Source organism: Triticum urartu, chromosome 5A (genome assembly GCF_056163025.1).
Source record: "Triticum urartu cultivar PI428250 chromosome 5A, HENAU_Tu73, whole genome shotgun sequence".
In the NCBI taxonomy this organism is placed as follows: domain Eukaryota; kingdom Viridiplantae; phylum Streptophyta; class Magnoliopsida; order Poales; family Poaceae; genus Triticum; species Triticum urartu.
This window is the reverse complement of record NC_141877.1, coordinates 520,730,874-520,755,341: the sequence shown is the minus strand read 5'-3', so window position 1 is coordinate 520,755,341 and position 24,468 is coordinate 520,730,874. Positions and strand designations below refer to the sequence as shown.

Genomic DNA, 24,468 nt, shown 5'->3' with positions numbered 1-24,468 from the left:
TATGCGCTAATAAAGGATGAGACTCGTCAAGGATACCTGGGTTCCCAGTGACATCGGATGACGCGCCCGTGTCCATAATCCACTCGGCTTGAGCAGGGAAGGCCGCCCCGTAGCTTGGCGCAGAGTGGAACATCGCCGAGGCGTCCCATGAGTATGGCGTGGAGTAGGGCACGGGCGGAGCAGAAGGCTGCATCACGGGGTAGGCGTGCGTGGGCGCGCCAGGGCGGGGGCCGAGGACGCCGGCCGAGTTCGGCGGGATCCAAGGAGCACGCGGTGGGGGGAAGGGCATGCCCATGGGCGCGAAATACCCCAGCCAGGGTTGCTGGGTGGCCCAGCCACCGCGGGAGCGTCACCGCGACCACGGCCACGGCCACGCCCCCGCGGCCACCACCACGGTTTCTGCCACGAGCAGCGCGGTCAGCACCGCGGCCAACTCCACCACCGCCAGGAGGGCCGCGGTCACCCCCGCCTTGAGCAGAACGATAGCCGCGATGGCCACCGCGGCCGCCGTTGCGGTCACCACCACGATTGTTGCCGGAGTGGACAGCAAGGATCTGCGCGCCCTCGGCGCGCGCCCGCTTGTCGAGGGCGAGCTCGGCTAGCACCAGATGGGACCGAGCTTGGGCGAAGGTGGGCAGCGGGACGGTGGACTGGATGATCGCCGCTTGGAGCTCGAATTTCTTGCCGAGACCGTCCGACATCTGCAAAGTAAGGGTACGGTCGGTGACCTGTTCCCGAACATCAGCGAGGGCCGCAGCGAGGCCTTGGAGGCGGTGGAAATAGTCATTGATCGACTGGTCCCCGCGCATGGCCGCCCGGAACTCCTGGCCAAGGTGCATCACAAGCTCTGCCTCGTTCTCTAGGAAGTACTCGTGGAGGTGCCGCCAGATGGTGTAGGCGGTGGAGCCCGCCGGTGCGACGACGTCGAGAAGATCGCCGGCGATGGTGGCAAAAAACCATAGGACGATTGTGTTGTCGTCATCACGCCAGCGCGGGTTTGAGAGGGGTGCAGCGGCACCGTCGCGGATGTGGTTGTCGGCGTGGAAGCGGACGAAGATGAGATTGATCATTGAAGTAGTTTCTCCAGCGGATGAAGTTAGCGCCGTCGAGAGAGAGTTTGAAATCGACTATGTGGGAGATACTGGATGGGAGGGGTTCAGCCGGAGCAAAGGTCACTGCGACGGCGAGAGGATGGTGGTAAGGGGACTGGTGGTGAGGGGCAGGTTGCCGGACGAAGGAAGGTCAGGGGTGGGCGCTGCGCGCGGAGCCGGGGGAGAAGCAGCGGCCGCCGCTTCCGCAGCAGCGAGGTCGGCAGCCAAGAAGGTTGCGATGCCGCCGGTGTTGTCGGCATCGGTCGGTGGAGGGGAGGTAGGGCTAGTCTACATGGGTAGGGAAGGAAGAACCAGCTCTGATTACCAAGAAGAATGGTGTAACCCTGTGCGCACTGTATTACTCACAGAAAGAAGATACATATACAGAGAAGGCAACCTCCGATCCCTACATGCAAGATCGTGGAGAGGAGGTGTCGTGAAGCTAGCCAGCTACACCGTCAGGACTAGGTCCTGCCATTACACCCGTGGATAACTCATACACATATACATGATAATGATACAACTCAACATGTTCATCAAACGTACATACTATATAGATCATCAAACGGAGCATATTCATCAAACGGACATACTATATAGATCATCAAATGGACATACAAATGCTACATAGATCATGATCATCAAACAGACATGAAATGGATATAATTCACATAAACGATCATCAAACGGGCATAATTCACATAAACGATCATCAAAGATGTCCACAAAGACAAATTCTAACTAGATCAGTAATAATGAAAATATACACCGAATCAACGGGCATAATTCACATAAATGATCACCAAAAGATGTCCACAAGCACAAATTCTAACTAGATTAGTAAAACTAAAATATAAAGACATCAACGGGCATAATTCACATAAACGATCACCAAAACATAATTTACATAAATGATCACCAAAAGATCACCACAGTTTAGCTGACGGACAAATTCTAACTAGATTAGTAATAATGAAAGTTAAAGACGAAGAGAGCGCTGACGGACAAATTCTAACTAGATTAGTAATAATGAAAGTCAAGACGAAGAGAGCGCCGAGCTTCACCACTTTCACGCTAGCCCTTTCATCTGGGTAGGCGTCCAGAAAAGGACGACGAAGCCTTTCATCCTCCGAACGATGCGGTCATGTGGGGTCCTGCTTTGGCTTGACGACTCTCATTGTGTGCTTTTGGTTGAGCTTGGCGACTCGCCACGCGGGCACAAATCCAGGCCCTGCTGGAGCACCTTTGTGTTCTTCCTCCAGAGCCGGTGGGCACAGCTCTAGGCCCAGCTGGAGCACTTTTGCGTTCTTCCTCCAAAGCCGGCTTGTGTTCTTTCTCCACAGCCAGCGGACGTCCATCTTTGTCGTCATAAGTGAATGGCGGCAAACCCACGCTAGAAGCCGCTCCTCCTCATTCGGCATCCCACCGTGCGACAGCCTCCGATGTGGTGGCGGCTGACTCCATTGCCAGACGCCTCTCGCGGTGGGCAGCGCGCCTTCGATTCAGGCGTGCGTGTCCTCGGCATTGGTAGAGCGGCCACTAAAACCCTTCGCTGCCCTGCCGGACACTAGTGGGAAAAGGCCTTAGTAGTGGCGTTCCACAAACGTGGTTACTGGCGCGAAAGCCAAATGCTAGTAGTATAGCGCCGAGGACATACACCGGTAACATGAGGTGTCGCAGTAGAGCCAGAACTGCCGCCCTTGTCCCCTCGCGACCATTGAAACGTGATGCGGAGGGCCAGCTTGTCCTCGTCGCCAGCCGCGTACGAATGCATCCCGGTCGTCATCGTTGGAGTGGCTGCCGATGCCGGACATAAAAGTCATTACCAGACACCTCATAGTCCACGGACATCTCATACAGCTGAGCGAATAATGTCAAAGCCTAAAATAAATCAGGTAATATGATAATACGTGGGCATTGATATCAAATCTAAGACTTTGGGCTAGTTTCGCTGCGATGAAAATCTAAAAACCATAGTACGTATGTAATCTTTGTTTAATCTAAGACATGCTTAGTTTGCACACCTGATTGGGATGCCGTAATCTTTCGTCTATTTTACCACAGATATTTTACTCGAGATGTGCGCCATATTCCTTTTCTTGCACTTAGACCTGTCAATATGTGATACTGTTTAAGTTCAAAAAAAATATGTCATACTGTTTCGTCTATTTTCAAACAAGAAGCCTTCACTCTGCTTCAATCGATAGTTCTGGACTCAACTTCAGTTAAAAACAACAGTTCTGCTAAAGCACATCTAAATATGCTATAAGTATTGCACATCTATTTTAAAAAAAAAAGTCCTATGTCATTAATTTTACGCTAAGATTCATGCAAGCATTTTCTTTTATTTTTTTTCTTTTTCTTTCTAGCTTGATTGAATCACTTAGATGTGCCCTAGATAAACCTGTCTGAAGACAAGACAATCATTTCAGAGCCAAAGAAGGGTCATGTGGTCGAATCTGGTTCCTCAATGGACTCTGGTCATCCGTTTGGCATTTTACTGCATAGGCTAGGGGTAGGTAGATCCAGCAACAAAATTCCCTAGCAACCGCAAAAAAAATCCCTAGCGTAATATGGATATCACTACTAATCAGATACAAGTAGGTTTTACCCCGCAAAAAAAGATACAAGTAGGTTTTGGCATGCGATACGCTGGCTACAATGTACAATATTCAGAACTCTGCCCGAAGCACAGCTGGTGTGCGAAGAAAACCGGTCACGAAAGCGCGCGGTGTCACAATCCGTAGGCAACAGAGTAGGCCAAGCAGCCTACTGAATTTCAGTCGCCCCATTTTCATTTTGACAGGAAGACTATAAGGGAGGCCCCTACGGTATAATTGGTGCAACGAACCCAAATTGCAATCACTATGCCTTGAACCTGGGTGGGTGGAAAGGCATCAACCCCTTTCTAGCACTAGGCTATGACTCAGTCTGCTTCCTCGCCCCATTTCTCCTTGGGTATCTCACCAGAGTCAGTGATCAGCACCTTCTTCCTCGGCTTGCCGTTGTAAGTGCCTGCGCCCCCTTCAATGGCGTAGACATAATCCATTCCCTGAATCACCCTGCCAAAGACCACATGCTCCCCATCCAACCTGCAGCGCTTGCCATTTCAGAAGTCGTAGATTGGTCAATGTTAAGTTGAGTGCAGACATATGGTGTAATCAAGCTTACCAGCCTGTCTTGATTGTGGTTATGTAGAACTGGGATCCGTTGGAATCAGTTCCGGAATTTGCCATAGCAACAACACCTGCAAGATCACAAGGTAACTCCAATTTCAGAAACAGGGTATTCACATTACGAGGTATTTAAAACAAGGCAGAACATGCCGAAAGAATATTGAAGAACAAACACCACGTAACTTAGTGTAGTGATGCACACAATCATACACACACCCACTTCCAGCTCTATTTTCAGTACTCATCTATGCCAGAATGTACCTTTTAAGTTTAACACTGAGAAACCCCACTAGGTGTATTTTCCGTACTTTCAATTGTGTAATGTAGTGGTCAATCTTGCCATATGAGGGCTGAAAAATTAGGAGCAAACGGGATTTTGCAGGCGTACTAGTGCATTAGTACACCCAAAGGTGCTCGTGGACATTACATGTGGCCCTCAAGGATCAAGGTTTTACACTACTGTCTCATTGGAACTTGCTTCGTCGCCAGATGTAGTGTTTACCAGCTTCAGTGATGCACCAAGGCCCCAGTTCAATCTGCTTGGTCGGCTTGAGGCTGAGAAGACAGTTGCCTCAGCTAAGGAGACAGCATTTCCTTTTTCTCTGGTACGTTTGCTTTAATGCTAAAAGTGTGAGGGAGCTCTGTAGATAATATTTATCTGAGTCTCTGAGACAATCTCAAACAAATAGTTCAGAGCCTCATGCAATACGCCAGCACTTACGGAGGACAGACGAAATAATAAAGATAGCCTATGTAGGAACTTTGCCAGTGGCGGTCACAAAATAGATGGTAGTTGTCTTCATCTCTACTCCTAAAAAGGAATCAGTTGGTCGTGATGTTGTGTCTGACATCTATCGATTTCGACCGTCAGATCTACATCCAACATATGCCAAGCCAGCTGTGGCACTTTTACAGAGAGACACCCGCCACTCCGCTCCATGCTTTTGCACAAAACCCCTCCTTCACTCTCGTGCAGCCCCATCACTCCACCTCCAGCCAGCCATGGAGCTCCGCTCTGGCGGTGGCCACCGCCGGCGTCGTCCACTCCCGACGCCTCACATGCCTCCTCTCCCCTGCAGCCTCCCAACCCTCACATCCCTCCACCACCACCACGGCCCGCCATCCCTTCTCCAAACCATCTCCTCCACCTCCTTCTACATCTCCTCCCACGCCATCCACGGCGCATCTCCTGCCTCCTCATCTATCCTAGCAGTCCCATCGCCCACCATCACCACCACGCCCCCTCCTCCTTGCTGTACCCTCCCCCCTACCCGTGTATGAGCCCGCCTTCGCTAGCTACGGCCATGGTCACCGTTTCCATAGTTGCTTAGACGATGGCAGCACATCATGGAAGTTAATCGATTTGGCGGCCTTCCACCCCTAACGGCAGCCGGCTCTCAAGATCCTCGCCCATCCACGTACAGATTGCCTTGCTTCAACGATGCTGGTCACTGTATGAATACTAGCTGCTCGATAAATGCCAGAGTATGTATACTGCCTTGTACGTGTGGTATAAGCCTCATTCAGTTGGTAGATGCAATTTTCATGTGATTTTGTTATAAAATTACTGCATATGTTATGGATTAGTTATTTCAAAAGATATAATCTTCTTGCTCACATTGTGCGAGGCAACATCCTGATGACGGGAGATTGAATTCATGCTCTTAAAAATTATCAACTTATTATAACTTCTTTCAAAGAAATTATTAGCATTCCCATGTATATGCGCATATGCACGTCAAAAATTGGTCCCTTGAATTGAAGTTGCTTGTGAGATTTTGCAAAAGCTACTAATATCAGCTATTCTGCTCGTATTACAATTTCTCCAAAGATATTGATTTTTCATTGTACTGGACTCTCCTGTTAATTAAACTTCACAGAAAAGTCGGTCTCAATGGTGCAGAGAAAAGGAGAAGGGAATTCAGTATGGAGAATAGGAGGGAGGACAGATCCGGAAGCACCAAGATAAATAAGTGAGCTTCGCATTAGCTCATAGTCCCAGAGGAGGACAACGCCCAGGCTACCCATCCGGGGAAAGTATCGGGTGCTCCCAACCTTGGGGTACTCCCGGTGCTCCAATGTAAAAAAAAAACATTTTTAAATGTTTCAAAAAATTCCGGAAAAAATGTGAATGTTCACAATGAATGTGACTAAAACCCCTAAAAATTTCAGGTCCAAAATCGAAACGCAAATTGAGAAACAAAAATGTGAAATCTAGCATGAATAGTGTAAAAAAAAGCAACACTGACACTATTCACATCTGGATTCAAGGCTGGGAGGACCCGATACTTTCCCTACCCATCCGTTCATTCCTGCCAACCTTGTTCTACCCAACTCCCTGGGTGGGTTAGTTTTGTGTAAGCCTGGCCAATCTTTCTCCGCCTCGTACCTCTCTGATCCGTTCATGCTTGCTTAGGTCCTAGGTTGCATCTTTATCTGTGTTTTCATTAGAGCGCAGAAAAAACATCATTTGTACTTTAGATCTTGTTTTGCTGCACTTTAGCTTGGAGAGCACTTGTCCTTATCGTTGTTATTTTTTCTTAGAGTTGCTACAGCAGTTGGTACACGAATTAGTTGATTATATAAGGCAACATTGTTGTATTTTTCATAAAGAACCGATTACATATCATTCTATTCTCCATTTTCCAAGTTCTTCCTCCATTTACCCGATTCATTAAGATATAATTCGTGTGTGTGAAAATACTAAATTAATTTGGATTTAGGTGAAGTGAACAATGGGAGGATGGTGGAGACCTTGGAGCTGGAGAAAAGACATCGCATATTGTGGCCATCATTTATTGTTGATTTGTTGAGTTAGACATGACATGGTTTATTTTGTACATTATCCTGCCTTTGTTTCAAAACTATGTTGGGGTCACAATTCCCAGGCATACGGGCCTACATTTGAGAAACTCTCTCAACCTTGCATAGCTAATATCAAAAGAATGATATACAAGCTGGAGCAATTACATTATTAAGGTTAGAAACAATCTATTCAGAACTGATTATTGGATATGTGCATGTTTGAATTTCACATGTACAGTATGGTGAGGCACCTATTTTCAGTACAAACAGATCTTTTAGTTCCTTTTTTCAGTGAATTGTACCTGCATGGTGACTTTTGTGATGATACTTTCATGTTTATACGTGTATTTCTTAATAGCTTCATCTTTGTTGTGTTGTTTCCATTGTATTCGATTGTTACTGATTTCCCTGTATTGGATTGTTGCACCTATTTCTCTGTATTACCGTCTCGGCAGTATGACTAAGACATGAGTGCCACACATGCTATTGTAACACCTTCATTGACAAAACAATAGTTAGCACTTATGTGCTTATATGCATCAATGGCCTGGAGAGAATTGTTAAGGTTTGTAACAGTCTGATGAATTCAAGTACGAACAGAACAATAGTTAGAACGCATGCTACTGTGATGAATTCAAGTACGGGACCTTGGCGAGAATGAACAACATAAAAGTGTGTGGCGCTAACAGTGCAGCATGCAAAAAGAAGTCAAACTCCTTTAACCCTCACACGTAGTTATTATGCAAATCATTTGTTTTCTTTCTTGTAAATATTGTACTAACTGATTCATGATCTGACTTATTTTAACACAACTGCATGGTTATAAGTTTGAAATTCGAAGCGTGGGTGTGGGAGAATTGGGGGATTGTGAGACGGATGTGCCATCGACTATTAATCACAAGCTTGCAATGGGGAGGTCGGCATAGTCGATGCAGGAAAAAGAATGGGGATTTAACGGTAAAAGCTGACAATGTTGTTTGATGTGCACGAGAATCCTTAAAGCATATGTCTAACATGATTAGTGTTGAACCAGTGAAAATATATGGCCCCGCGGCAACACATGGGCAATTAACTAGTAGAACATAAGTGTGTTACTAAGTTGGTATATAACTAAAGGAAAAGTTAAAACTGAACCGAAAAAAAGGAATCCCTGGTTGCACATCTGACCTGGATGTGTATGTTTCACACTGAAATTCTCATCTGGGAAGGTGCCTCCATATATAGATTCGCTTGCTTTCCCATCACCTCTAACTATGTCACCACCCTGAATCATGAAACCTGGGATGATTCGATGAAATGGTGTTCCTTTATAGTGAAGAGGTTTACCCTTGGGCCCATCACCCTTTTCACCTGCAATAATGAACAAAGTACAATATGAAAAATCACCTCAAGGAAATCAAGTAAGACAGCATGCAAACAATTCAAGGAAGAACAATACCTGTACAAAGGGCTCTAAAATTTTCTGCAAAATGCAGGAATAAAAAATATCAGTACCGAAAATAAACTTCATAAGTGAAAGATAGTATTCCTATATATTACTAAACTGTTCCTTTGGCAAGATATTTGAAAGGTGGAAGATATTTAGGATAGTTCATCTGTTGACGCCTCTTTTTCATTATTAACAACCACAGACATCTTAACAAAATGAATGGAAAGTTGCAAACAAGCAGACAAGGTTGGGGTGTAGGCATGCATCTACACATCAGTCTTCCTCCACTAAACTACTGAGAACAATGACCATCCAATCAATTTCCAGTTTTCGCCATTTTATAGTATCTAACAAGGAGCACAAGACCTCAGCATAAATAACTTTTTTGTACGAAAGATTTTATTTCACAACAGGATAACCATGCAATCTTTGACTAGGTCGTTACCCCCAAAGAGTTATATGCTTCAATAGGAAAATATAAGCATGAGTAGAAAGAGAGACAGAGGGTGTGAAAATACCAACTGTCTTTGGCACAACTTCCCCATAAAGACCAATGACAATTCTACCTGTAACAACAGGCCAGACAAGAATTAGGGCAGCCAGAAAATGGTTGTTAAGAATATGTGCTGTTACAATGCAAAGTACAGCGCGACATCAGAAGAAAAATGATGTTATGAAAGAAGGATATACCTATATTTTGGCCATCAATTTCCACGTCCAGGTATACCCTGTGAGTAACTGCTGGTAACTGAACATATGCAGCCCTCTGTCCAACATGAAAAGGAAAAAAATGGTAAATGTTCTGTAATCCTGAATCATCAGTTCATCACCTGGCTAGTCACTGCTAGCAACAAGGCAGTCGCGGTAGTCATGAAAAGGAAAAATGTCCGCATCACGAAGCCGCTACCAACAAGGCAATGAATGGACTAGGTACAGACATGCACATTGAGAATGGAGCAGGAAGATCCAGTCCGATTCCGCCTTATCGACACTCCCTACGAGACTGAACTACCAAGCACGGAACGGCCGCACCAGATTCAGGCCTGTTTCTAAGGCACAACCGGACCAGACCAACCAACCATTGGAAGCTCCCGGAATGGGGAAGTGCGCGAGCCGTACCTGGCTACGGAGGTAGGAGGAGAAGGCGAGGTAGAGCACGAGGCAGGCGAGGAACCCGACGGCCGCCTTCCGCAGCATCGCGAACCCCGAGGTGGCCGGGGGCTTATCTCATCAAAAATCGTCGCGAGTCCGGCGCGAATCTGCTCGCGGTTTCGGGGGATTCGCGGCGGAGGCGAGATCGGCGACGGAGCAGAGAGACGCCCTCCTCCGTTTCGGTACAACAGGCCTGATTTCTGGGGCGCGACTATGTCTCGCGTTAAGCGAGACAAACTTCCGCCTCGCAGTCGACCGAGCGTATGGGCCGGCGCATTAAACGGAACTCCAGTGCCTCGTTTTTGTTTCTGTTGTTTTACTTTTTGATTTTTTTACCTTTTTTTACGATTCCAAATATTCTAAAGATATATATTACAAAAATATACTTTACATAATGTTTTGAAAAACATTAATCAGGCATTTGAAAAATGTTAAACGTCTACAGAAAAGTTGACCATGTATTAAAAAATGATAATTTTTTTATAAAGTATATAAAAATGTTAATCAAGCATTTGGAAAAAATGTTGAAAAAGTATCACAAAACTGTTAATAAAGCATTTGGAAAATATTAAATGTGTATAAAAAACGTTGACCACATATTAAAAAAATGATGAACAAGTATTTGAAACAAATGTCGAAAAGTATTGGAAGAAATGTTAATCAAGCATGTGAAAAATGTTAAACATGTATAGAAAAAATGTTGAACATGTATTTAAAAAATTATGAATTTTTTGATCATATATATATAATGTGAATCAAGCATTTAAAAAAACAGAAAAATGTTAATCAAGCATTTGAAAAATGTTAAATGAGTATAGAAAAAATGTTGGTCATGTGTTAAAAACATGTTGATCTTGTATTTGAAAATGTTAATCAAGAATTTGAAAATGTTTAAAAGTGTGTATAGATAAATTTTGATCATGTATTCAAAAAAATTATTAATATTGTATTTGAAAATAGTTAATCAAGCATTTGAAGAATGTTGAAAAATATGTATATAAAAATGTTGACAATATGTTAAAGATATAAAAATGGTATTGGAAAAATGTTACACATGCATGAGAAAAATGTTTTGGACATATATGAAAATGTTGAGTGAAAACAAAACAAAAAATGGAGAAAAAAAAGGAAAACAAAAAAAGGAGAAGAAAAAAATATAACCAAACAAAAAAAGAAGAAAAGCCTGTCAAAAAAAAAGAAAAAATAGGGAAAAACCCAATGAAAACCAATGGAAAACCCGGTTTCATTCGCCTCAAGTACACAACGCGCCTAGGGCATATCTAGTGCAAGACATCGGCGCAGTGGCTAGCAGAGCAAGTCATCTAAAAACAAAAAGGTGGTGTACCAATTTACATATGGCTGGACACGAGGACATCTAAAAACACACACGTGCAGCCTCTGTTTGAAGCAAACATGCCATTCCTTGTTTTGGTGTGCTAGCTGATCGGCACATATCTACATCGGCGCAATGCCCGGTCTGCAAGTTGCATCGTGAGGATGTGGCACACGCACTTTTCGGTTGCGTTCGGGCTAGAGGAATCTGGTCTAAACTTGCACTACAAGAAAGAGTAACAGAGGCCGGACCACCAGGAGTTTCGGGAGTGGAGATTCTGGCGACCTTGTTATGTGATGAATCGACCACGGCAAACTACACAGATGTGGTTGAAGTTCCAGAATTGATCGCAGTTACTAGCTGGCATATATGGTGGCAACGAAGGCAAATAGAAAAAGGAGAGGAGGTGCAGAACCTGGAGAGGTCAAGTCAATCCATACTGGCTATGGCACTCAATTTTGCCCGAGCAGCAGCTCCGAAGGTGTCCTTGCCAAAAATTAACACATGGCTGAGACCACTAAACGGCCAACTGGTTTTGAATACGGATGCTTGTTTTCTGGATGATCATACTGGCTCATGTGGTGCTGTCATCAGAGATCATCTGGGCTATTTCATTGCGGCATCCACAACAAAACTTGACCATGTGGCGGATGTTGTAACAGCTGAAGCAGCTGCGCTATTGGAGGGGCTTAAGCTTGCTCAATCCGTTGGTGCACATATCCTTGTAGCTCGGATGGACAATGTCACTTTGGTGGAGGCGATGGCAAACAATTCTGGACAAGATATGGTGGCAGGACCCATTCTTGCGGATTGTCGTTCTTTGTGTTTACAGTTCGGAAAGGTCATTTTCAATACTGTATTAGAGAATGCAATATGGTTGCTCATAGGCTAGCTCAAAGTGGTAGAGAGGATCAACCAGCTCTGTGGTTGGACTCCCCCCCTAGTTTTATTTCGGTTTTACTTGCGGACGATGTAAGCATTTGTTTAAGTTAATAAAGCTAGCCTGATGGCCTTTCCCTAAAAAAACACATGCCATTGCATTCTCCACTAGAATCTAGGTTCGTCATTTTTCGTGAAGTCTAGGTCTCACACCAACACAAGAAGCATATCGAAATTGACCTTTACTTTGTGCAGGACCGTGTCTCACTGGGCCACATTCGCGTATTCCATGTACCATATTCTCACCAGTTTGCCGACATGTTCATCAAAGGGCTGCCATCAGCTCATCACCATTGTGACTTCCTCTATAGTTTCACTGTCCGAGAATCCCCGTTGTGACTGTGAGGGAGTGTTAGGCAACCGAATATCTATATGAAACTCAGTGATTTTTCTTTACCATATTTTGCGTCTGATAATATTTTTAAACACGGTACAATTGCATGTGCTCACATGAACTCATCCCTATGAACACACATGCACACCCTACACTATGAGCCTTCCGACATACTGAGCTGACACAATAGCTTGAGATTAACGAAGTCAACACAGGTGCCTCGTAGTCGACAGAAACATCTCCTCTCATTGAACGAACATCGTCGAAAAGCCTGAAATAAATCCAGAAAAATGTGAGCACTAGCGTCAAGTCTGGACTTCAACCCTGGTGGGCTGGTTCCACTACAAAGAACCTAATCATCTAAGCTACGGTTCGTTCCCTTGTGTCTGATAATATAGCATGTAATCAGGACATTATGGTTAGAACTTGATTGGGTTTATTCATTGTAACGCCCTCGATGCGGCTATATCTCCCACGTGTCGAAGCACGACTTAGAGGCATAACCGCATTGAAAGCAATGTCGCAAGTGAGGTAATCTTCGCAAACAACCCATGTAATACAATAGGGGAAAAATACATAGTTGGCTTACAATCGCCACTTCACACAATACATGAATACAGCATTACAACAATCAAATACAATCAAGGTCCGACTATGGAACCAAAATAAAAGAAGAACCCCAAAAGCGACAAGGTCCCCGATTGACCCCAACTGAGCTCCACTACTGATCAACTAGAACGAAACAACACAAAGGACAAGATCTTCATCGAGCTCCTCCTGAGCTTGGTTGCGTCATCTGCACGGACTCAACGGCACCTGCAAACTGGTTTTGAAAGTATCTGTGAGTCACAGGGACTCAGCAATCTCACACCCTCGCGATCAAGACTATTTAAGCTTATGGGTAAGGTAAAGGTATGAGGTGTAGCTGCAGCAAGCGACTAGCATATATGGTGGCTAACATACGCAAATGAGAGCGAGAAGAGAAGGCAAAGCACGATCGAGAAACTATGATCAAGAAGTGATCCTAGAACAACCTACGTCAAGCATTACTCCAACACCGTGTTCACTTCCCGGACTCCGCCGGAAAGAGACCATCACGGTTACACACGCGGTTGATGTGTTTTAATTAAGGTCAACTTCAGGTTTTCTACGACCGGACATTAACAAATTCCCATCTGCCCATAACCGCGGGCACGGCTTTTGAAAGTTTAAATCCCTGCAGGGGTGTCCCAACTTAGCCCATGACAAGCTCTCACGGTCAACGAAGGATATCCCTTCTAGCGGGAAGACCCGATTAGACTCGGAATCCCGGTTACAAGACATTTCGACAAGGTAAAACTAAACCAGCAACACCGCCCGAATGTGCTGACAAATCCCGATAGGAGCTGCACATATCTCTTTCTCAGGGCACACTCAGATTGTCTTAGGTACGGGTAGGCCAGCCCAGAATTGCCCCTGGTGGCCACCGGCAGCTGACAGGTTGGACCAACACTCAGAGGAGCACTGGCCCGGGGGGGTTAAAATAAAGATGACCCTTGAGTCTGCAGAACCCAAGGGAAAGAAAAGGCTAGGTGGCAAATGGTAAAACCAATGTTGGGCATTGCTGGAGGAGTTTTACTCAAGGCGAACTGTCAAGGGGTTCCCATTATTACCCAACCGCGTAAGGAACGCAAAATCCGGGAACATAACACCGATATGACGGAAACTAGGGCGGCAAGAGTGGAACAAAACACCAGGCATAAGGCCGAGCCTTCCACCCTTTACCAAGTATATAGATGCATTAATTAAATAAGATATATTGTGATATCCCAACAAGTAAACATGTTCCAACAAGGAACAACATCTCCATGTTCCAACAAGGAACAAACTTCAATCTTCACCTGCAACTAACAACGCTATAAGAGGGGCTGAACAAAGCGGTAACATAGCCAAACAACGGTTTGCTAGGACAAGGTGGGTTAGAGGCTTGGTTCAACAATATGGGTGGCATGATAAGCAAGTGGTAGGTATCGCAGCATAGGCATAGAAAAAGAGCGAGCAACTAAGCAAGTAAAGATAGAAGTGATTTCGAGGGTATGGTCATCTTGCCTGAAATCCCGCAAGGAAGAAGAACGAGTCCATGAGGAAGACAAACGGGCGTAGGCGAACGAGTCCTCACAAACACGACGTTACCGGAAAGAAGCAAACAACATAGTAAAACATCCACCGCATAAACATGGCATGATGCACAATCAAGTATGATGCATGTCCGGTTTAAAGAAGCATGGCATGGCAAAGCGCAACAAACAACCCTACAAATTAAGTGGAGCTCAATATGCAATGAGTTGCATAGTGACGGAACACCACAACAAGTTTTTTAGTTCGATCTCGTTTATGTACCCAACAATATTAAATGTTCTTAACATGGCAAGGGTGAAGCAAAGTAAACTACCTATCTAGTCAAGTTTAAATGAGGCCGGGAACAACAAACAACAAATCCGGAAACTCCTCATGTGCATATATTAGGTTAGGTCCTGTTCTGCCCTAAACCATATTTTAGAGTTGTCAGGCATGCAAAACAATGTCACCATGATAAACTAGGCAAAATTCTACCCCATTTACATATAAAGTTTGTTAAAAACGGAGCTACGGTTATTTAGTTATGAATTAAACCATTTTAGCATGGCATATGGACAAAGTTACACAAACAGCACTTTAAACATTTTAAACATGGGTGAAAATTGGATATTGTGAAACTAGACAAAATTCTAAGCAACTTTCATATATAAAGTTTTTACATGTGCTTAGATTGTGAGTTGTTATATGCATGTTGTCTAGGGACTTTTCTGCAAAACGGGTAGTACTCAGGAAATCAGCTAAAACGTTCTGCGAAAAAAAATACATCTCGGGCCGGATCTGGTTGGCCCATCAGTGGGAGGGGGCGCAACAGTGAGGCTCACCCATGGGCTTGGCCCGTTCGGTGGAGAGGAGAGAGGCCGGCAGGCTGGGCCTTGGAGAGGCAAGGAGGCCCGCGCGAGGCGAAGGAACTGGGCAGGCCGGCTGCTGGGCTCGGCTCGCTGGATCTGGACCAAGTCAACGAGGGGCGGCCTCGTTCGTGAAGCAGGGCGACGGCTGCGGTCAACGCGAAGCGCAGGCGAGCGGGCGCCTCGTCCTCTGCTCGTGCAGGAGCGAAGCAGGGAGGTGGCGCGGTGAGGGACTTGGCGAGGAGGGTTCCGCGCGGGAACGACGGAGTCGACGAGCTCCGGCGAGCGGGACTTGGCGCTGGGGTCATGCTCCTCGTGTGCGATGACGAAGCAGAAGGGCTCGACGGGGAAGCGGTCTTGGCGCGGCAGAAGGAGGCCGAGCACGGTTCATGAGTGCAGAGGAGCGCGGGTGGAGGCCATGGTCTCCCAGCGACCTAGGAAGAAGCGGGGCGCTGATGTCTCGTCTCTTCTTGGACGAAGCAGAGGTGCGGCACGACGGGGCTTGAGCGCCTGATGCGGCGGTGGCAGATCCGGGCGCGCGGAGCATCGATCCATCCATGCCCGGCACGAAACGACGACGACGGAGCTTGATGAAGCGGCCATGGTGGTCTCCTGTGAGCGAAAACAGAGAAAGGGAGGGGGTGATCGTGAGAAAGAGAGGAGCACGAGGCGGAAGGAAAAGGAAGAAGGCGGGGCAAAGCGCTCATCTGCTGGTTCGGCCAGCCGGCAGCGGGGCTCCTGTAGTTGTTTGGGTGGCCGGCGACGACGAGCTTCAACAAGAGCCGGACGCGAGGGGAGGCACTGGTCGGGAGAGAGGTCGAGATCGAGCTCCTCTCGATCTGGAGTGGGGTGGTGGCGTGGGGGATTGGGTCGAAAGGGATAACGAGGAGGAGACCAGGGGAGGCGCTGCGGGATCCAAGGAGGATGGCGGCGCATGATGGGATGGATGGGACATGAGGCCTAAAATTTAGGGTTAGGGGGCTATATATAGCATGTAGGTAATAGAAGGGGGATTTTGATCATCGGATTGGGATCGGACGGTCGAGAAAAAAAATAGTTAGGGAGTCCAGAAAGGAAAAAGGAGATGTTTTATAGATGTTTGGGGATGATCCGGACGCAACGGTAGCGATAGCCCGAGTCGGGTCCGGGACAGCTTTCGGGCGCGCGCGAGGAGGGTCGCGGGCTGACGAGAGAGGTTAGGTAGGGCCTGAAGGTGAGTAGTGGGCTGTGTAGACGGTCTCGAGCTGAGAGAAGAGAAGAGAGAGAGACCCGGCGACTGTTTCCGGAGACCGAAAACGTCCGACGAAAATACCGGCTATAATGCCGCTATAGTTTAACGGTTAGGCTATCAAACGAACTCCGAACGCGATGAAACTTGGCAGGCGGTCTACCTACACTATAATAAGACCGCACGCCAACTCTCATCCCATTCCGAGAACATTTTCCGGCCACTTATAAAATACTATTTCGGACATGCCGCGAGCGTGTGCAAGTGTGTCTGGGCTCAGAACGGACAACGGACGAAACGAGGAGACCGAGACGAATGCAAGTTTTGAAAACATGATGATGCAATGCACATGATGACATGATAAGATGCAACACGCAAGCAAATGACATGGCAACGACGGCGAATAACTGGACGACAACTGGCACATCGGTCTCGGGGCGTCACAACACTCCACCACTACGAGAGGATCTCGTCCCGAGATCTAGAATGGCACCGGAGGGAAAAACGGAAGAGAAAGAGATGAGGTAAGCTAAGTTGCTTCTTTGACAAACGAGTGAAACCAACGAACCTTGCGAGGTTGAGCAAAAGACAGAAAGAAAGCAACGGAGATGAACGAAGTTCAAAACACTCCGTTAGGAAAAAAGGAATAAGGAAGAACAACTTCGAGCAGCACTCCGGTTGAAAAAAAATTATGCAAGACTTGATAAGATGAAAAGAACTTGAGCAGAGGGCACAACACTCCGGTTAAATGGATAAACCGAGAAAAGAACACGATCCTGACGAAACAAGAAGATGGGTGAAAAGAACAACACAACAATGCCTCCGGAACGAAAGAATAGAATATAGATAATTGAAATAAAAGAATGGAGAAGAAAATGCCATCTTATGCCACAAGAGAGCTTAAAGAGGCATCTTTAGGAGAAGGGTCGAACAGAGTTGTTGGAATACCAACAACGAAAAGAATAGGCTTGATATGGTCTTATAGAATACAACTCAAAATATGAGGTGACAACCTGCCACTCACGGGAAAAGAATTGGATTGATATGAACGAGGAGACGAGAAACTTATTCACCGGGAGGATAGATGAAGCACTATGATCATATATTATCACCATTAATAGCAACAATCCTTAGGGAAAGCTTTAGGTGAAATATAACCCCAGATGACTCCAATGACGAGATTGATGGATTTAAAAATATCTCATTCTTAACAACATGTGTATCATGGAACATGAACTCAAATTATCAAGAATGACATAATACCACCTCTATTGATACGGAAGGAAGAATTGCACTCCGGATTACAAGATGAAGAATCTTAAGCTCTTAGAAAAAAATCTCAATGAACACTTGGAGAAGGAATATAAATCCTTGATGAACCATCATGTAGAACCTTCATGAAGAACTCCGGTAAACAAAAAGAATGATCAAACGAAAGAAAGAGAAGTTGAAAATACAAGGTGAAGACTTGCAATGATTAGATGGATCTTCACGATGAAACAAATTGAGATAGCTTGGAACTCCGGAAAAGAAAAGATTAAACAATTGAAACTGAGAATTTGATGACACTCCGGAATAAGGAATTAACCATATAGGTGAATCAAGAATAAGAATTACATTATGCTTATCCTTCACCAATTAAATTGATGACAATCAACGGATTTGACATATCACTTATTCTCGTAAAAGATCAAGAGAGATATAACATAAACTTGGAAAGGTCTTCAACGAACCACCGATAGAATTGAAACAATGAATGAATTGATATGATAAACAAGGAAGAGAAATCTTGAACGAACCACCGTAAGAATTGAACAACGAATGAAGTACAAGGATGAATCACCGTTAAGAATGAGCAAATGAACGAACATACTTGAGACAATCTAGATACATGAGAACGAAGAGATCACGAACTGATTAGAGATCACTTGAACGATGCACTGGTAAGATTGGAGAATGATAACTGAAAGCTGAGAATGAATAATATTTGAAAAGATGGCCTTCGGAGGAAAGAAATGGAAAACAACTCATGAAATGCTCCGGATGGGTGGAAAGAATTCTCACAGTCAAAACAATTATGAGAGGATGGCAACAAGCTAGCACCATGAATCTTGAAGAGAATGGAGCAAGATTAAAGAGAAACTCTTCTTCGGTCTTCAACATCTGAGAATGACGACGAGAAACACCACCATGAATCGTTGAGACACTCCGGAATGATTAAAAGAGGAGAGGTTGAGCCAAAGATGAAAAGAATTTGAAAGATCTTGGAGAAAAACATATGACTGATGATAATTCATTCTTACGTCAAACTTTGAAATGAATTTGAGACTAACTCCGGGAGAATAAGAAGAGTCAGGTAAGATCCTGGAAAAAGACCTGTGGGTTAGGGCCCACTCAAAAGAAACACCGTTGAAAAGATTACTTGAAAAGGAGAATGCACTGGTTGAATTAAATGACTTGAATGAGATAACATCCTCGAAAGAGCTTGAACGAATGTAGAGTGGAAGCACGAATCTTCGAGATATCTCCAGCACTTCGGAACAATTGAATAGCGAGAAATGACTGAATATGAGGTGCACCGGCAAGAGAAGGTATTTGAAACGAGGAAAAGGATATGATCCACAAAGCTTGAATTGGTACCACCGGAGAAGAAAGAGAATGAATAATGATGAACTTGAGGTTCCGTTAGGATCTTCATGAGAATCACCCGATAAGAATATTGACGGAAAAGAATGGAGAGACTTCACATGAATAAAATGGATACTTGATTCAGAAATCTGAGTTCTTGAAGAAACAATGGTGGGAGGGTGGGAAAACAAAGACAACTTGGGATGGATGAAACAAACAACGTTGAGAGCTTAGGTTGAATCTTGCGGATGTTGAAAATGGATAGATCCGCTTGAAGAGAAGCACACCGGTTGAAAAGAAATTGAAAAGACAAACTCAATGATCGAGAAGGATAAGTATTCACATAGGAATTTGAGAACACCGTTTAGGAAAGGTACGGAATCAACATTTGACTTCGAAGCAACTCGAATACCACAATCAAAACAAAAAAACAAAGGATTGGCTTACAAAATAAGCCGGAACAAACATATGATAGAGATTTCGTCTGAAGTTTTCGTGGTGGGGCCTACACGGGCTCGATCATACAACACCATCATGTACAAGGCAGTGCACATGACATACGAAGCGTCCCCGAGTCGGCATAGCCAAGGACTCTTTAAGACACAACGAGACCACTGTAAAACCAACCGTGGATAGGCGGACCACTAGACATCGAACCCCAATTTCATATCATACATCTGTCGGAAAGATATCCTAAGAGCTACTTGAATTCCCACTTATGAAACTCCCGAAATTTTCCGGTTATGCAATCAGGTGTTTGTTGGAAATATGCCCTAGAGGCAATAATAAAAGCATTATTATTATATTTCCTTGTTCATGATAATTGTCTTTATTCATGCTATAATTGTATTATCCGGAAATCGTAATACATGTGTGAATAACAGACACCGACATGTCCCTAGTAAGCCTCTAGTTGACTAGCTCGTTGATCAACAGATAGTCATGGTTTCCTGACTATGGACATTGGATGTCATTGATAACGAGATCACATCATTAGGAGAATGATGTGATGGACTAGACCCAATCCTAAACATAGCACAAGATCGTATAGTTCGTATAGATCGGATACCGTAGGAGTGCTTTGGGTATGCCAAACGTCACAACGTAACTGGGTGATTATAAAGGTAGACTACGGGTATCTCCGAAAGTGTCTGTTGGGTTGACATGGATCAAGACTGGGATTTGTCACTCCGTATGACGGAGAGGTATCACTGGGCCCACTCGGTAATGCATCATCATAATGAGCTCAAAGTGACCAAGTGTTTGGTCACGGGATCATGCATTACGGTACGAGTAAAGTGACTTGCCGATAACGAGATTGAACGAGGTATTGGGATACCGACGATCGAATCTCGGGCAAGTAACATATCGATTGACAAAGGGAATTGCATACGGGGTTGATTGAATCCTCGACATCGTGGTTCATCCGATGAGATCATCGTGGAGCATGTGGGAACCAACATGGGTATCCAGATCCCGCTGTTGGTTATTGACCGGAGAGTCGTCTCGGTCATGTCTGCTTGTCTCCCGAACCCGTAGGGTCTACACACTTAAGGTTCGGTGACGCTAGGGTTGTGAAGATATGTATATGCAGAAACCCGAATGTTGTTCGGAGTCCCGGATGAGATCCCGGACGTCACGAGGAGTTCCGGAATGGTCCGGAGGTAAAGAATTATATATAGGAAATGCTGTTTCGGCCATCGGGACAAGTTTCGGGGTTATCGGTATTGTACCGGGACCACCGGAGGGGTCCCGGGGGCCCACCGGGTGGGGCCACCTGTCCGAGGGGGCCACATGGGCTGTAGGGGGTGCGCCTTGGCCTTCATGGGCCAAGGGCACCAGCCCCACTAGGCCCATGCGCCTAGGGTTTCCAAGGGGGAGGAGTCCAAGTGGTGGAAGGCACCTCTGGGTGCCTTGGGGGGGAGGGAATCCTCCCCCTGGCCGCCGCACCTAGGAGATCAGATCTCCTAGGCTGCGCACCACCCCCCCTTGGCCCTCCTATATATAGTGGGGGAGAGGAGGGACTTCATACCACAGCCCCTGGCGCCTCCCTCTCTCCCCGTTACGTCTCTCTCGCGTAGTATAGGCGAAGCCCTGCTACTGTGACGCCCTGCATCCACCACCACGCCGTCGTGCTGCTGGATCTTCATCAACCTCTCCTTCCCCCTTGCTGGATCAAGAAGGAGGAGACGTCTCCCGTCCCGTACGTGTGTTGAACGCGGAGGTGCCGTCGGTTCGGCGCTTGGTCATCGGTGATTTGGATCACGTCGTGTTCGACTACATCATCACCGTTCTTTTGAACGCTTCCGTGCGCGATCTACAAAGGTATGTAGATGCATCCAATGACTCGTTGCTAGATGAACTCCTAGATGATCTTGGTGAAACGAGTAGGAAAATTTTGTTTTCTGCAACGTTCCCCAACAGTGGCATCATGAGCTAGGTCTATGCGTAGTTCTTCTTGCGCGAGTAGAACACAATGAGTTGTGGGCGTAGATTTGTCAACTTTATTGCCGTTACTAGTCTTTTCTTGCTTCAGCGGTATTGTGGGATGAAGCGGCCCGGACCAACCTTACACGTACGCTTACGTGAGACCGGTTCCACCGACTAACATGCACTAGTTGCATAAGGTGGCTGGCGGGTGTCTGTCTCTCCCACTTTAGTTGGAGCGGATTCGATGAACAGGGTCCTTATGAAGGGTAAATAGAAGTTGACAAATCACGTTGTGGCTTTAACGTAGGTAAGAAGACGTTCTTGCTAGAACCCTAATTCAGCCACGTAAAACTTGCAACAACAATTAGAGGACGTCTAACTTGTTTTTGCAGCAAGTGGTTTGTGATATGATATGGCCAAAGTTGTGATGAATGATGAATGATCTATATGTGATGTATGAGATGTTCATGCTATTGTAATAGGAATCACGACTTGCATGTCGTTGAGTATGACAACCGGCAGGAGCCATAGGAGTTGTCTTTATTCTTTTATATGACCTGCGTGTCATTGAGAAACGCCATGTAAATTACTTTACTTTATTGCTAAACGCGTTAGCCATAGTAGTAGAAGTAATAGTTGGCGAGCAACTTCATGGAGACACGATGATGGAGATCATGATGATGGAGATCATGGTGTCAAGCTGGTGACAAGATGATCATGGAGCCCCAAGATGGAGATCAAAGGAGCTGTGTGATATTGGCCATATCCTGTCACGTTTATTATTTGATTGCATGTGATGTTTATCATGTTTTTGCATCTTGTTTACTTAGAACGACGGTAGTAAATAAGATGATCCCTCATAACAATTTCAAGAAGTGTTCTCCCCTAACTGTGCACCGTTCCTAAAGTTCGTCGTTTCTAAGCACGCCGTGATGATCGGGTGTGATGGATCCTTACGTTCACATACAACGGGTGTTGACGAGCCTAGCATGTACAGACATGGCCTCGGAACACATGCAAAACACTTAGGGTTAACTTGACGAGCCTAGCATGTACAGACATGGCCTCGGAACACAGAAGACCGAAAGGTCGAGCATGAGTCGTATATAAGATACGATCAACATGAAGATGTTCACCGACGTTGACTAGTCCGTCTCACGTGATGATCGGACACGGCCTAGTTAACTCGGATCATGTAATACTTAGATGACTAGAGGGATGTCTAATCTAAGTGGGAGTTCATTAATAATTTGATTAGATGAACTTAATTATCATGAACTTAGTCTAAAATATTTTACACTATGTCTTGTAGATCAAATGGCCCACGTAGTCCTCAACTTCAACGCGTTCCTAGAGAAAACCAAGCTGAAAGACGATGGCAGCAACTATACGGACTGGGTCCGGAACCTGAGGATCATCCTCATAGCTGCCAAGAAAGATTATGTCCTACAAGCACCGCTAGGTGATCCACCCGTCCCACAGAACCAAGACGTTATGAACGCTTGGCAGACACGTGTTGACGACTACTCCCTCGTTCAGTGCGGCATGCTTTACAGCTTAGAGCTGGGGCTCCAAAAGCGTTTTGAGAGACATGGAGCATACGAGATGTTCGAAGAGCTGAAAATGGTTTTTCAAGCTCATGCCCGGATCGAGAGATATGAAGTCTCCGATAAGTTCTTCAGCTGTAAGATGGAGGAAAATAGTTCTGTCAGTGAGCACATACTCACTATGTCTGGGTTGCATGACCGCTTGTCTCAGCTGGGAGTTAATCTCCCGAATGATGCGGTCATTGACAGAATCCTCCAGTCGCTTCCACCAAGCTACAAGAGCTTTGTGATGAACTTCAACATGCAGGGGATGCAAAAGACCATTCCTGAGTTGTTCTCAATGCTGAAATCAGCGGAGGTAGAAGTCAAGAAGGAGCATCAAGTGTTGATGGTCAATAAAACCACTAAGTTCAAGAAAGGCAAGGGTAAAAAGAACTTCAAGAAGGACGGCAAGGAAGTTGCCGCGCCCGGCAAGCAAGCTGCTGGGAAGAAGCCAAAGAATGGACCCAAGCCCGAGACTTAGTGTTTTTATTGCAAGGGAAGTGGTCACTGGAAGCGGAACTGCCCCAAATACTTAGCGGACAAGAAGGCCGGCAAAACGAAAGGTATATGTGATATACATGTAATTGATGTGTACCTTACCAGTACTCGTAGTAGCTCCTGGGTATTTGATACCGGTGCAGTTGCTCACATTTGTAACTCAAAGGAGGAGCTGCGGAATAAACGGAGACTGGCGAAGGACGAGGTGACGATGCGCGTCGGGAATGGTTCCAAGGTCGATGTGATCGCCGTCGGCACGCTACCTCTACATTTACCTATGGGGTTAGTTTTGAACCTCAATAATTGTTATTTAGTGCCAAGTTTGAGCATGAACATTGTATCAGGATCTCGTTTAATACGAGATGGCTACTCATTTAAATCCGAGAATAATGGTTGTTCTATTTATATGAGAGATATGTTTTATGGTCATGCTCCTATGGTGAATGGTTTATTCATAATGAATCTCGAGCGTAATGCTACACATATTCATAGTGTGAATACCAAAAGATGTAAGGTTGATAATGATAGTCCCACATACTTGTGGCACTGCCGCCTTGGTCACATAGGTGTCAAACGCATGAAGAAGCTCCATGCAGATGGACTTTTAGAGTCTCTTGATTACGAATCATTTGACACGTGCGAACCATGCCTCATGGGTAAGATGACCAAGACTCCATTCTCAGGAACAATGGAGCGAGCAACCAACCTATTGGAAATCATACATACTGATGTGTGCAGTCCAATGAGTGTTGAGGCTCGTGGTGGCTATCGTTATGTTCTCACCCTCACAGATGACTTGAGTAGATATGGGTATATCTACTTAATGAAACACAAGTCTGAAACCTTTGAAAAGTTCAAGGAATTTCAAAGTGA

The 24,468-nt window shown here is 45.4% G+C and overlaps 2 protein-coding genes across 2 annotated transcripts; both read right to left on the bottom strand.

Moving 5' to 3' along the window:
• Positions 1–26: 26 nt before the first annotated feature.
• LOC125556464 (uncharacterized) lies at positions 27–1,444 on the bottom strand. The gene has a single exon (XM_048719194.2). It carries the CDS (start codon positions 1,068–1,070, stop codon positions 27–29), a length of 1,044 nt encoding a protein of 347 aa, XP_048575151.2. The 5' UTR covers positions 1,071–1,444.
• Positions 1,445–3,678: 2,234 nt separating this feature from the next.
• LOC125510167 (Cyclophilin-like peptidyl-prolyl cis-trans isomerase family protein) lies at positions 3,679–9,875 on the bottom strand. Its single transcript, XM_048675266.2, has 7 exons — positions 9,621–9,875; positions 9,192–9,267; positions 9,020–9,067; positions 8,511–8,534; positions 8,240–8,422; positions 4,263–4,338; positions 3,679–4,183 (listed from the first exon to the last, which is right to left on the bottom strand). The coding sequence occupies exons 1-7, from the start codon at positions 9,696–9,698 to the stop codon at positions 4,018–4,020; spliced, it is 651 nt and encodes a 216-aa protein (XP_048531223.1). The 5' UTR covers positions 9,699–9,875; the 3' UTR covers positions 3,679–4,017.
• Positions 9,876–24,468: the final 14,593 nt, after the last annotated feature.

What these genes read in the sequence shown, in the direction of transcription:
- LOC125556464 (XM_048719194.2), bottom strand. Translation starts at nt 1,070, where the DNA reads ATGATCAATCTCATCTTCGTCCGCTTCCACGCCGACAACCACATCCGC.
- LOC125510167 (XM_048675266.2), bottom strand. Translation starts at nt 9,698, where the DNA reads ATGCTGCGGAAGGCGGCCGTCGGGTTCCTCGCCTGCCTCGTGCTCTAC. An exon ending in AGTTGTGCCAAAGACAGTTG is followed by an intron (nt 8,535 to 9,019) that starts GTATTTTCACAC and finishes TGCATTTTGCAG; the next exon opens with AAAATTTTAGAGCCCTTTGT. An exon ending in TGTGAAACATACACATCCAG is followed by an intron (nt 4,339 to 8,239) that starts GTCAGATGTGCA and finishes GTGATCTTGCAG; the next exon opens with GTGTTGTTGCTATGGCAAAT.